Source organism: Myotis lucifugus, unplaced genomic scaffold (assembly GCF_000147115.1).
Source record: "Myotis lucifugus unplaced genomic scaffold, Myoluc2.0 scaffold_74, whole genome shotgun sequence".
Taxonomy (NCBI): domain Eukaryota; kingdom Metazoa; phylum Chordata; class Mammalia; order Chiroptera; family Vespertilionidae; genus Myotis; species Myotis lucifugus.
In genome coordinates, this window is record NW_005871122.1 from 766288 (window position 1) to 779811 (window position 13524).

The following is a 13524-nucleotide window of genomic DNA, read 5'->3' on the forward strand; positions in this document are numbered from 1 at the left end:
AGGCTTTGGGGCTAGACAATGGTGGGACTAAATCTTGGCTCAGCCACTTCCTAACTCCTATTCTCAGACAAGTCATTTAACTTCCTCCTTCCATAAGCCTTAGATTTCTCATGCTTAAAAGAGGAATGAGAAAACCTGCCTGTTTGGGACATTTTGAGGATTAAATGATATCATCGACATGAGTGATAAATTCAGTAACTGGCACATATTAAACACTCATAACAGATGGCAATACTACTGTTTTGTTTAATTTATTAATATATGGTTACCTGAAAACTCTGGAGCCTGACCTGTTCCAAATTAAATATATTTCTGGAATTTAAATTCTGTAATTCCAAAAGTATTTTTTCTTTTTGGTGGCAGTGAAATAGCCCCATCTTCTGGATACATTTTCTTACTATTTTCTTTCCATTTTATAGATGAAGGAATAGGATAAATATCATTTTCAGTATTGCTTTTTAGGGTTTTAAAACAGTTGTTACTCACTAAACATGTAAATACCTAGAAACATCACAACTTAAACATTACCCATAAGACAACTGATGTCCTTTATTAGCCACATCGTTTTGTCCATATTATGTGAATCAGGCATCTGTGAGATCATGAAACTCAGTAGGCCTTAAATGTTGCCTAGCAATGCTACTATATTTCCCTAGCCCATTCACCCTCCCAATCATCTAGACCACTATTTTACATGTTCTCCTCACTGCTCAAGCCTCCAACATCTTCTCCCCCATTGTCACAGTTTACCTTGCTCACTTTCTCACTGAAATAACTAAAATAATCACTGAAGAACTTAAACAGATTTTCACCATATCAACCCACACTGATATCTGCACACTTATACTTTATCTTTATGCCGTCTATATGAATGTTAAGAAAAATGTGCAGGGAATGAATGATTTCCCCATTCTACATTAGTTCTCAGGCAACATTTAACATGACTTTTCAACAGTCTTTGATAAATTCAACACTCCTTTCTCCATGATACAATTTCTGCATTGTCTTGTTTTGATCTTATCTTACCAGTGATACCTTGGCTGGTTCAACTTCTTCATCCAATCGCTAAGATTGAAATGCTACAGCGTTCATTCCTTATCCTTTTCTCTTCCGTAACAGCACTCATTCCTTTGATGATTTTGTTTGCCTCATGATTTCAAATATCATCCTTATGTCTATAACTCTCGAATGCTTACATCCATTTCAAACTACACTCTTCTGTCTCACTGTCTATTAAATGTTACCATGAAGACGTCTGATAGATACTTCAATACTAATATGCTCAAAACAAAACACCAGATATTTCTCCTCTCTAACTTGTTCTATCCCAGTCTTCTCCAATTCAAGGTAAGCAACTCTACTCTGCCAATTTCTCAAGGCAAAACCCTTAAAGTTATTCATGACATTGCTTCTTTTCTCATGTGCCACATGCAATCTGCCAGAAATCCTGATGACTCTACTGTCAAAATTCCAGACTTGACCACTTTGCATGACCTACATAGCTGCCACCTTCATTCAAACTACCACCATCATTTTTCTCCCCCTGGATTACTTCAATAATTTCCTAACGTGTCTGATTTTAATCTTCCTTATCGACAATCTGTTCTGAACACAGCAGCCAGAAATAGACTTTTAAAATGTAGGTCAGCTGATGTGATTGCTGAAAATCCTCCAGAGGCTCCTAATTTCTCTCTGAATAAAGACTAATGTCTTTAAGGTGGCTTACAGGGCTCTACATATGTAGAACCCCATTACCACTCAACTTTATATTCTACTACATGTCCCTTTGCTCTCTCTGCTTCCACTGGTTGAACACATATTCCTGCTTTTGATCCTTTGCAAAAGCTTTTCCGTCTCTCTAGAATAAGCTTCTTATATAACCACACAGCTAATTCTTTTTCTCTCTTTCAAGTCTTGGCTCAAATCTCACCAAAGTGAGGTCCAATCAAACTACTATATTTAAAACGGAAATCTACAATATGATTATTTAGTATGTTTACATTGTTTACTGACCTTACTAGTACATAAACGACACAAGAATTTCAAAAATTCTCGCCCTAGCTGGTTTGGCTCAGTGGATAGAGCATCGGCCTGTGAACTGAAGGGTCCTGGGTTCGGTTCGATTCTGGTCAAGGGCACATGCTCAGGTTGCCAGCTCGATCCCCAGTAGGGGGAGTGCAGGAGGCAGCCCATCAGTGATTCCCTCTCATCATTGATGTTTCTACCTCTCTCTCCCCTCTCCCTTCCTCTCTGAAATCAATAAAAATGTTTTAAAAAAATTCTGTTTCTGACCATCTTATTTTAAATCGTACTCCCCCCCTACAAATGGCACTCCAAAAACTTTCCATCCTACTCTACTTTTCCTTTTTTTCCCATAGCACTTACCAACTTCTAACCTACCATATAATTTATATACTTATTATATATTAGTCTGTCACCCTCACTATTATATAAACTTGATAAGGACAGGGATCTTTTGTCTATTTGTTCATTGATTTAACCTAAGCATTTAAATTACTTCCTGGTGTTCATCCACAGTGGCTCAGTTGGTTGGAGCATCGCCCCATGCACTGAAAGGTTGCATGGCAGGCAACGGATCAATGTTTCTCTCTTCTCCCTTTCTCCCTGTCTCTCTCCCTCTCTCTCTCTCTCCCTCTCCCTCTCACTCTCTCTGGGCATGTCCTTGGGTAAAGATATAAAAAATATAAAAAATAAACAAACAAACCAACCAACCAACCAACCAACCAACTAACTTCCTGGCATATAGTAAGTACTTGAAATATACTTGCTGAATGAAGGAAAAAAAGAATGAAAATCATCACTTCATCATTTGTAGTAGATTCCACCAAATCCACTAACTGTTTTAATAAAAGATCATGAAACATATTTTCAGAACAATTACAATATTGTTATTTTTATGTTCAGACAGATTAAATATAAATATGTGTGTATAGTTAAAGATACATAGATATATAGATGTAGCTATAATCTTCTACTGTAATGTACATAGGTTTAGTCCTAGAATTGTAATAGGGTAACCTTGGGCAAGTTTTAAGCCTCCATCAACTCTTTCATATATAAATTAAGAAGTTTTAAGTTTGCTTCAGAAAACTATGGCTTTTTACTTATCAAATACTTATGGGAAAATATAACATGATCAATTATGACTTTAAAAAATGAAATATATTACAGTGTATTAAGTATATTCTAGCAAATAGAAAGCAGTAAACACATCAACCAAAATTTTAGGAGAAAAGTTTGTTTCAAAAAAGTGTAAATCAAGAGAACAATTTTCTTATAGATATTAAGAAATTGATATACACCCATATCCTCTTCTGTAACTCCATAATTTTAATAGTTTTGGAAAAAGAAATATATTTCATGTAAACTGTGTAAGATGTATTAATTTCAGAAATATTAAAAATGATTTTTTTAAATGTGCTTTAGAATGGAGGAAACACTAAAGAATAGCAATAGTCATGATTATTAAGAACTTTTTAGCAAAGGAATATTGTGATCTGTGCCATGTAGTATTCAAAATGTTTTAGAGATTATTAATTTTAATTCTCACCATAACCACATAAACTGGGTACCATTATTACCTTCTTTTCATAGACAAACAAAAATAGGTTACAAAATTTAAGTAAGCTATCCAAGGTTGTCAGCAGATATGCTTTGAGGTTTTGCTTTTGGTGTCTACATTAGACTGATGATAGAAAGACATGCTGCAAGAAGAACCAAAATGCAAGGAATCTCCTCCTTAACTTTGAATTTCAATAGGTTACTTATATTGTTATTGTCTTTTCACATACGGTAACAAATCCAATGAACTTCTGACCTTCTCCATGTATCAGTGAAAAATGCCCTGGCACCTTATGGAGTCTTAAGCTTACACATTTTGCTCATATGTTCTTTTTCTAAATCCTCTTGATAAGTCCATTAAGTTACTCTTGCTAGCAAACCACCCTTCTTTTCTCCCTCTTCCTTTTCTTCCTTTTTAACAGTGTAACAGCTAAACCCAATGCTTTATATTTCTGCAGACGGTTTCCTATTATTAGTTGGACTTGATGACACTTCTTGAGGATAATTTTCCCCTCAGCAACTGAGAATGTAGGTAAAAATCAGAGGCTCAGGATTAACAATTTTGTCAGTTTTCATCCTTAAATCTATTTAATATATAGTCAAAACTGTTTTTTTCCTTTGGATAATATGTGTATTTATACATGTACGTACCCCTGACCCCATCATTTACTACTAATAGCCAAATGTTTTTTTTAAATTATTTTTAATTTCTTGCTTATTTGAAATAGGTGTTTTCTCTAGTTATTTATTAATTTTTAGATTTCTATAAGAAATTTTAATTCATGAATTAGTTGCTTAGATAGGCTTTTTTAAACCAGTGAGATTAAAATAGTTTTCTTTATTCAAACCAGTAATGAGTCTTAGCTAACTGCTTTTTAAATAGAATGACAAGAATTAAGAAAATTTTATTATAATTTAGTTTTCTTACTTCTTTGCTCTTTGCAACTTCTGCAATAGCAGCAGTCCTTTGCTTTTCAAATTCATCATTATCACTTGGGGGTTTGACAGGCATTGTAACTTGCAGGGTCTTCCTTCGATCAAGTTCTCTGCTATCCATTTGGACATTAGACACACACTTCTGATAATAATAAATAAAAAGTAATCACGTCAGTAGTTCCCAGATTCAAGGTTTACATAACAAAGTATTACTTCTTCAAAAAAAGTCTGTATCTTAATAACTGAAAACCCATAAAAATAAAATTTTCTATTTAAAAATAAAGGTAGAAAACTGATTAAAGTAACTTTTAAATAAGTGTAACTGGTAAATAAAATGAAAAGCTTCACAAAAGCCCCCCACCCCCCTAAAAAAAATAGGGCCCATGTTTAAAACATACATCGAACTAGGAGACCTAAGTTTCATTTTAGGATAATGACTTAAAATAATTTAAATTTCAAACAGTCTAGACCACTGCACAACAAAAGGTAAAATTCAGATTTTTATTCAGAGCTTGATTTACACATTATGCTACAATATCCTTATGAGGATTAAGTAGTATAGTTATTTTAACATATAAAAAGATGTCTCTGAACTTATAAACCAAAAGCTAAAAGCATACCCTCCCCCTCAATCAAGCTGCAAAATTTATTTTTAGTCTCATAAATTGAGAAAGTCATCACTGCCTAAAAATAAGTCCAATCATAGCAGTAAAAATCCTATAAAATAAACCTTTTCTCAACTCATTAAAACAGTAAGAAAACATGCTCTCAAACAAATGTTACACAATTACAGATTTTTAGCAATATAAATATGTCCCGTTGATACCAGTACACGGCTAGCATTATCTACCTTTAACCCATATACAAGTCTAAGTAAGATATGCTGAAAAAAATTTTCAGAATGGACTATAGAAACAAATATTATTAAAACTATAACTTTTATTATACTTCCTAAGACAAAAAAATCATTAAACATTCTTTAAGATCTTGAAAATAATTAAATCACAAGTCTCTGAGCAATTTCTGAAAGAAATATTATCACCAAAATATTTAAGGGAAAATCAAATTCTTACAAACATATCATTTATCATTTTCAAATACAAATTATTAGAATATTTATACCATTTTGATTCTGGTGTTTTTTATTACACTGGTAGAAGTGAGAATATCATCAACATAGACCACACCAAAGGGCATCATGCCTCTTTGTATCTTGACTGTGCCTTGTTGCAAAGCACAGTAAAAATTAACATATTTTTAAAAATACTTTCAAAATAGACATGATGTAAGAATGATTCCATTTAATTTTGAGTAGACTCCACATAAAGGTTTTTGAAGAGGCGTGCATCTGATCCTACCCATTTATCTTCTGATCAGCTAGTTATCTTTTTCACACACACAAAATTGTTAAAGTTGTTAGAGAGATACAGGTTTCTGTTTCCTACCTATTGTGTCCCTAACTCATCTTCAGTACTCTCAAAGAAAAATAAGGAGCAAACACAAGGTAGAATACTGAAAGCTAAATTTTGGTGGCAACATGTGGAAAGAAGCAAGCTGTCACAGAGATTATTCTCAGACTCTTCAGGGATAAAGCAAGAATAGGCTGGAGGAGACTGTTCTGAATGCAGTTTGATGCTGAGCACAACCATGAAGACCTAAGATACCAGCTGAGGAGCTATACCTCAGGGTAACATAGCAGCAAGGGGGGTGAAAAATAGGAAGTAGACAGAAAACCTTTAGCTTATGTCAGAGAAGGATCAGGGATGCTGTGGTTGAAAGGAAAATACCAACTGAAAATAAAATTAAATTCCTGACTGAGAAAGGTATTTGAATCAAAGCAGACGAATAGAATTTTTAAAAGGGAGTCCTGGGACAGCAGGCTCTGCTACAGTGCAGTGATGCCCCTTCCTGCCTCTTGGGTCCTCACTTCTTTGTCTCATCCTTCTGTTGACACTTTTATTTTCTCTCTCCCTCTTTTGTTTTTAATTTAAAAAATGAGAAATTTTAGCATATTTTTCTTCTTTTGCATTTCTCTCTCTCAAAAAAATGCCCCACCACCATCTTATCTTAATTAGTTATTAGTTGCTCTTCAGGTGTGCTTCTTAATTTTTTCAATCTTTGGGTTAACAGTTCTTGATAAAATCAATTTAATTACAGTGAATAAAAAACACACAATTATTAAATTCCTTTACTGAATATATTTCCATATAACACCATGACATCTGAATGAATAGTTCAGCACAAAGCTAAACACAGCTTGAATACAGATGAAAAACACTTTTTGCTGATTAAAATTCATCTGCCAACATAAAAGTCATTACCTGTCCAAAAGGCACAAAAGGAGGTGGTCCACCTTCAGTTCCAATATTGCTTCTATTGTGTTTTGACAAGCTCTGTGAGAAAAGTGAGTCACAAAATAGAAATTATACATAAAAAATATATTTCCAACATTTACAGTACACCAGGACTCTACTTATTTTAATACATTCTTATAAAAAAAAAACACAAAAATCTCCCCATACCAGACACACATTCACGCCCTAGCTGGTTTGGCTCAGTGGATAGAGAATCCACTGAAGGGTCCTGGGTTCGATTCAGGTCAAGTGCACATGTCCAGTTGCAGGCTCGATCCCCAGTAGGGGCGCATGCAGGAGGCAGCCGATCAATGATTCTCTCTCATTATTGATGTTTCTATCTCTCTCTCTCCCTCTCCCTTCCTCTCTGAAATCAATAAAAAATATATATTAAATTAAACAAATACTTCTATAAAAAAACAAACACACATTCACGACAGTTTTTAGTATTTACCAAGCTACTCCTATAAGAACAAAACACAGTAAAAAGCCCTCCTCAACAAGTAGCAAATTCAAAGATAACAGACTTTGGTAAAAATTTTACTTTAAAGCATATTAAAACTAATTTTAGACATAAAATCTATTAGCAAACAACATACTTGTTATATTGCAATATAATAAGAAATATTTATTTGGTCTTTGTCCCCAATTCTTGGAACAGAGTTCAGAAGTGTAACTAGAAACAGTTTATGGGAATTCTGATAACGGTGATTTCCAATTATTTAAAGAGATCAAATTGTTACATTTCATAATATGCTAATTACTTTCAATTACAAAAAACATCCTTAATAAAGACTTGGTTTAACTGGAATACCTTCTTGTGCCAGATATATGGAACAAGTTGAAGATTTGATGATTCAAAAAACAAGACAAAAAAAAAGACAAAAAAGACTTGTTTAAAAAATCAATTTATATTTTGACGAATATTTTAAATAACTGAATGTTATTTAATAAAAATAAGCTTCCAAACTCTAATAATTTTGCTTTCTTTTTTCCCTAGCTCTCATATTTAAAATTAACAATGTATTAAGCAAATGGGAAAAAATATTTTCCTTGCAGAGGCAATTCCTCACATTATAAATTCCTTTGAATGTCATGAGGAATTTTCAGAAGGATGGACTCCTTGCAGCCATCTAGTCCTCCTGTTTCATTTTGAGATGTTAACATATATCTGTTAAGCACCAGCTGTCATTTAATACAGCTTCTTAACTGTAAGCTTTTCTGTACATTTTTAGTAATTATCATTATAGAAAATGTCAACTGTGTTTTTACACCATTATACAAAAATTAACTCAAAATGGATCAAAGACGTAAATTAAGAACTAAACTCATAAAAACTTCTAGAAGAAAACAGGGGGAGAAAGCTTTATGACTTTGGATTTAGATTTGGTAGTAATTTCTTGGATATGACACCAAATGCACAAGTAACAAAAGAAAAGAAAAACATAAAATTGAACTTCATCAAAATTAATAACTTTTGTGCATCAAAGGACACTATCAACAGAGTAAAAAGACAATCCCTGAAATGTGAAAAAAATAATTGCAAATTACATATTTGAGAAGGAACTGATATCTAGAATATACTGAGAAGTCACACAACAGAAAAGAAAACTGATTTAAAAATTAGCAAAGGACTTAAATAGATACTTCTCCAAAGAAGATACACAAATAGACAATAAGCATACGAAAAAAAATAACAAGAGTTGGCAAGGATGTGGAAAAATTGGATCCCTTGTATGTTACTGATGAGGATGTAAAATGGTGATGTCACTGTGGAAAACAATATGGTAGTTACTAAAAACAAAACTATACTATAACTTATGATTCCTCAACTCTACTTCTGGGTAAATGCCCAAAAGAAATGAAAGCGGAAACTTGAATAGATATTTATACGCCCATCTTCATAATAATTGCATTATTCACAATAGCCAAAAGGTGAAAATAACCCCAATGTCATCAGTGGATAAATGAACACAAAGTCTCTCACACACACACACACACACACACACACACACACACACACACGCGCGCGCGAATATTATCTGGCCTTAAAGTTAGGAAATTCTGACATGCTACAATATGAATAAAACCTAAAAGACATTATGCTAAGTGAAATAAGCCAGACAAAAAAGGATAAATATTGTATGATTACACTTACATAAAGTACCTAAAGTAGTCAAATTCATAGAGAGAAAAAGAAGAATCATGGTTGCCAGAGATTGGGAGTAGGTGGGGAATGAGAAGTTAATGTTTAATGGGTACAGAATTTCAGTTTGGGAAGATACAAACCACTTTCCTTCTTTTCTTCACCTGTATGTACTCAACTTGCTACAACTACACCACCTGCATATGATTTAAATATTGTTCAATGTTCTCTTCCCCTATTTATTTTACAAGATATTTAGGGTTTTTTTAATTCCAAAATTCTCTCTATGGATTATGATTTCAATGTGTGCATTTGGTTTCTGTGTGTACTACCTGCCAGATGTTCAAGTAATTGAACTCTCCATGGTTTCTACATTGCTATGGTTACCGAATCAAAAAACTATAAAATGATAGAGAATTATAATTACAGTAAGATGTTTTTAAACTTTTTAATGTAAACTTTTATTGCTTCCTAACAAGAAATACTAACAGGCTTTCAGGAAACAAAGTGCAAAGATACATAATAAAACATTACAAGGACAACTATGAAACTACTACTAATCTCTCTGTGTGTGTGTCTGCGTGTGTGTGTGTTTGGTATGAGGAAGTTCCTAGAATGTTTAACTGAATTTTCAGTCAGTGAAGTAATTTTGGTTGGGTTGGGAAAATTATGTAAGATGTTGGTCTGACTTAAGAACATCTTACCACATTTTTAAAAATTTTTAATTATAATAAAAATACATCAACTTGTGAAAGGAAAAGATCACATAAAATGAGTGAAATTTTGCTGGGAAATTCAAAGTCCATAAACTTGGCTCTTTATTAAAACTATCAAACCTCCACATACTTGCTTTGGCAACATTTTCAACTAAACAATGAAGTTATGAAACATTATCTTATACTGCACAGCACAGCAGCCCCAAATGTAGCACATTATTATTATAAGGAATCAGCACAGCAGCCCCAAATGTAGCACAGTATTATCATAAGGAATGAGTACTAAGAAATAAAATATGTGCTTAATTCTCCTTATCTACTTACCTCCCAACAGAGGCACTTTCAAACTAAGAAAGTAGAGCCCTAACCGGTTTGGCTCAGCGGATAGAGCGTCAGCCTGCGGACTCAAGGGTCCAAGGTTCGATTCCAGTCAAGGGCATGTGCCTCGGTTGCTGGCACATCCCCAGTGGGGGGTATGCAGGAGGCAGCTGATCGATGTTTCTCTCTCATCGATGTTTCTAACTCTGTCCCTCTCCCTTCCTCTCTGTGAAAAATCAATAAAATAAAAGAAAGTAGAAAAAAGTGATATATCATAAAATACCAGGAGCTTGAAATACTGTTAGGCCCCTTGGCCCACTTTAGGCAAGAACTGAGAATAACACAAGAACATTAATTTTAGCTCAAAGAGTAATTAGCTTTTGTGCTTTGTAATTCATTCATTTCACAATTACACGTAAGACTCAGAGCAACCACTTTGCAGATATAGGAAAGCTCAGACCCATCACCTATCAGTTGTCTAATTATAAAATAAGCTAGTTAACAGTTCTTAGAGTCCATTTTCTGATCTATATAAAACTCCCCCATAAGACTGTTAGGAGGATGCAAGAGCTCAGCACAATATCTACACACTGTTCAACAAATATTTATAGAACTGAACACAGATGACACAAAGAATTCTGACCTTAAGAGGCCTAATGGAGATAAGAAATAAATATAATTTTAGTGCTAAAAAGTGATACACTTCTTAAAATGGATAAAGTGTCCCAAGAATTCAATAAAGAGCAACTACTTCACTTTGTGAAGAAATAAGCATTTGATCTGAGTCTAAAAGCATGGGGACAATTTGGCCATGCAGGCATTATGACAGAGAACACAAGATGAGTGGTGTAAAAATAGGGAAATCTCCCCCCACCCCAAAGTATAATTGAGAAAAGCATAGAGACTCAATGAAAGAGTAAGTAGTTTCACTCTTTTGGGATCAAGTTCAAGGCTGGAGAGAAACTATTTTTTGTACTCCATGTGCCTCGCTTGGAGAGGAACTGGGCACCGAGTGAAGCTGAAGGGGTTGCCAAACCTGTAGGCCAGCTTAGCCCGGGGTCCAGCCTCAGTCTGAGCTCTACCATTGTCCTCAGCATTGTAACATGATCCTTTCTCGCTCCCCTCCCCAATTTGGTCTGAACCTCCAGACCCACAGCTCCCTACAGTGCCATTAGCGACCTGGTTGAAGACCTTGAATGTAAGTCAACATCAATCAGTCCAGGAACATGGTGGTAAGTAAGGCTGAAGTAGTCCATATCTACCCGAAGTGCTTAGCAATAAAGCAAAAGTGGTATGAGTTAAAAAAAAGAAAAAGAGTAAGCAGTTCCATTTGGTTAGATCAAAATCTATGTGAAATAATTTAGAGTTGAAAAGATAAACTTGAACTAGGGCTAGATTATTAATGGCACTGAATCCCAAACTAAGGCATCTGAAATAAAAGTAGGGTGTGATATGTTCTGAGTTATGCTGAAGGAAGATAATCTGGCAGAAGTGCATAAAATAGATTAAAAGATGGAGAAAGAATATGTGTATAGACCAGTTAAAAGGCTACTGCAGCAGTCCACACAAGAGATACTAAAGACTTAAACTAGAGTAACAGCAATGCAACTGGGGAGCAAGAGACTGATATAAGATCTGACTGCTGTGAATCAACAGAATTGGAAAGTAGAGGAACAATACTAGATAACCTAGATGACCAAAGGATGAAGCTATTGTTAACACAAATTGGGGAAACATCAACTAAAGTTACTAGAAAGAACCTAGTCACAAGAACCCCTTTATTATAGTGAAATTCTAATTTGCATTCACTAGTTTGTATGTGTGTATGTAGATGAAACAAATATGCATTATGCTTTCATATATATATATTTGTATATATGCAAACACTTGCTTTGCAGAAACAATGATATACATTACACACGAGTTATAACTGGTATTTTAAGAGTTTTGAAAACTTAACAGTAAAACGTGACTTTTCAAATTATGCAAAAAAAAGCAAATATTGAAAAATGACATTTGCCTTAGAGGAACAATGTGCTTAAACAAAGGTAGATAGTTTTTATAAAGATTCCTGTATTCCATTCTATTCAACTCTGACATTATTCACTATGGGAAGGTCTCCTTAAAATACAGACTGCAATTAGAAGAGTGTAGTGTTTCAGAAGTTGAGCCTTTCTTCTCAGTTACACTTACTCTCTGTAGCTCCCACTTCTCAATAAGGTGTTCCACTTCTCCCCCCAGGATTGTGGTGTTAGAGTCATTCAGAAGTAGGAATCCATTTTTTACATCCACAATGCCTGAGAGCTTAACTTTAGTTCCAGGCGGTGTGTTCAAGCTAAAGGAAAGAAAAAACAAAGTTAAAACATGCTGAAGCTCCTCTTCAAAACTGATCAGTGTTGAGTTGGTCAAGTTCTTCAAAATGAACTAATATGAAAAGTGTTTTTCAGGAGTAAAAAAATATATATATATATCTCCTATCTAATAAAAGACAAAAAGGGTAATTAACTGTACCTTCGCTACGCTTCCCATTGGCTAATCAGGGCAATATGCAAATTAACTGCCAACAAAGATGGCGGCCGGCAGCCACGCAGCTGAAGCGAGCAGGAGGTTTGCTTGCTCCAGTGATGGAGGAAGCCAAGGTTCCCCGCCTGCCGTGGCCCGGCTCTGAGCGCAAAAGCAACAATGTTTCAATTATAGAAGCTAAACAAACCCCAGATACCTGCTTTCAGCCGGCCACGAATTCAGAGCTGGGAGCACCAGTGACGGCAACAATGTTTCAATTATAGAAGGTAAATAAATCTCAGAACTAAAAAAATAGAAAAAAAGGAGAGGCTGGGAGCTTCAGTTGCTGGCCAGCCTGAAAACGGCCCTCAGCCCCTCACCCAGACTGGCCAGGCACCCCAGTGGGGACCCCTACCCTGAAGGGGGTGTGGCCAGCCTGAAAACGGCCATCAGCCCCTCATCCAGGCTGGCCAGGCACCCCAGCGGGACCCCCCACCCTGATACGAAACACCCTTCAGGGCAAACCAGCTGACCCCGACCCGTGCACCAGGCCTCTATCCTATATAATAAAAGGGTAATATTCAAACTGACCCTAACAGCAGAAAGACTGGGAATGACTGGTCACTATGACACACTGACCACCAGGGGCAGACGCTCAATGCAGGAGCTGCCCTCTGGTGGTCAGTGCGCTCCCACATGGGGGGAGCTCTGCTCAGCCACAAGCCAGGCTGATGGCTGCCAGTACAGCGGTGGTGGTGGGTGCCTCTCCTGCCTCCTCAGCAGAGCTAAGGATGTCCGACTGCAGCTTAGGCCTGCTCCCGCTGGCAAGTGGACATCCCCGCGGGCTGCCGGGCTGCCAGAGGGATGTCTGACTGCCATCTTAGGCCCAATCCTCGGGGAGCAGGCCTAAGCCAGCAAGTGGTCATTCCCGAGGGGTCCCAGACTGCGAGAGGGCACAGGCTGGGCTGAG

The 13524-nt window shown here is 35.8% G+C and overlaps 1 protein-coding gene across 3 annotated transcripts in view; it reads right to left on the reverse strand.

Moving 5' to 3' along the window:
* Positions 1 to 13524, reverse strand: part of TDRD3 (tudor domain containing 3) — a 115902-nt gene that overhangs the window by 79434 nt on the left and 22944 nt on the right. For all 3 annotated transcript variants that reach the window (XM_023755346.1, XM_023755348.1, XM_023755347.1), the window contains exons 4-6: positions 12246 to 12387; positions 6840 to 6911; positions 4511 to 4660 (exon numbers count right to left, since the gene is read on the reverse strand). In XM_023755346.1, coding sequence (XP_023611114.1) covers positions 4511 to 4660; positions 6840 to 6911; positions 12246 to 12387 — 364 coding nt within the window. The remainder of the gene's footprint in view (positions 1 to 4510; positions 4661 to 6839; positions 6912 to 12245; positions 12388 to 13524) is intronic.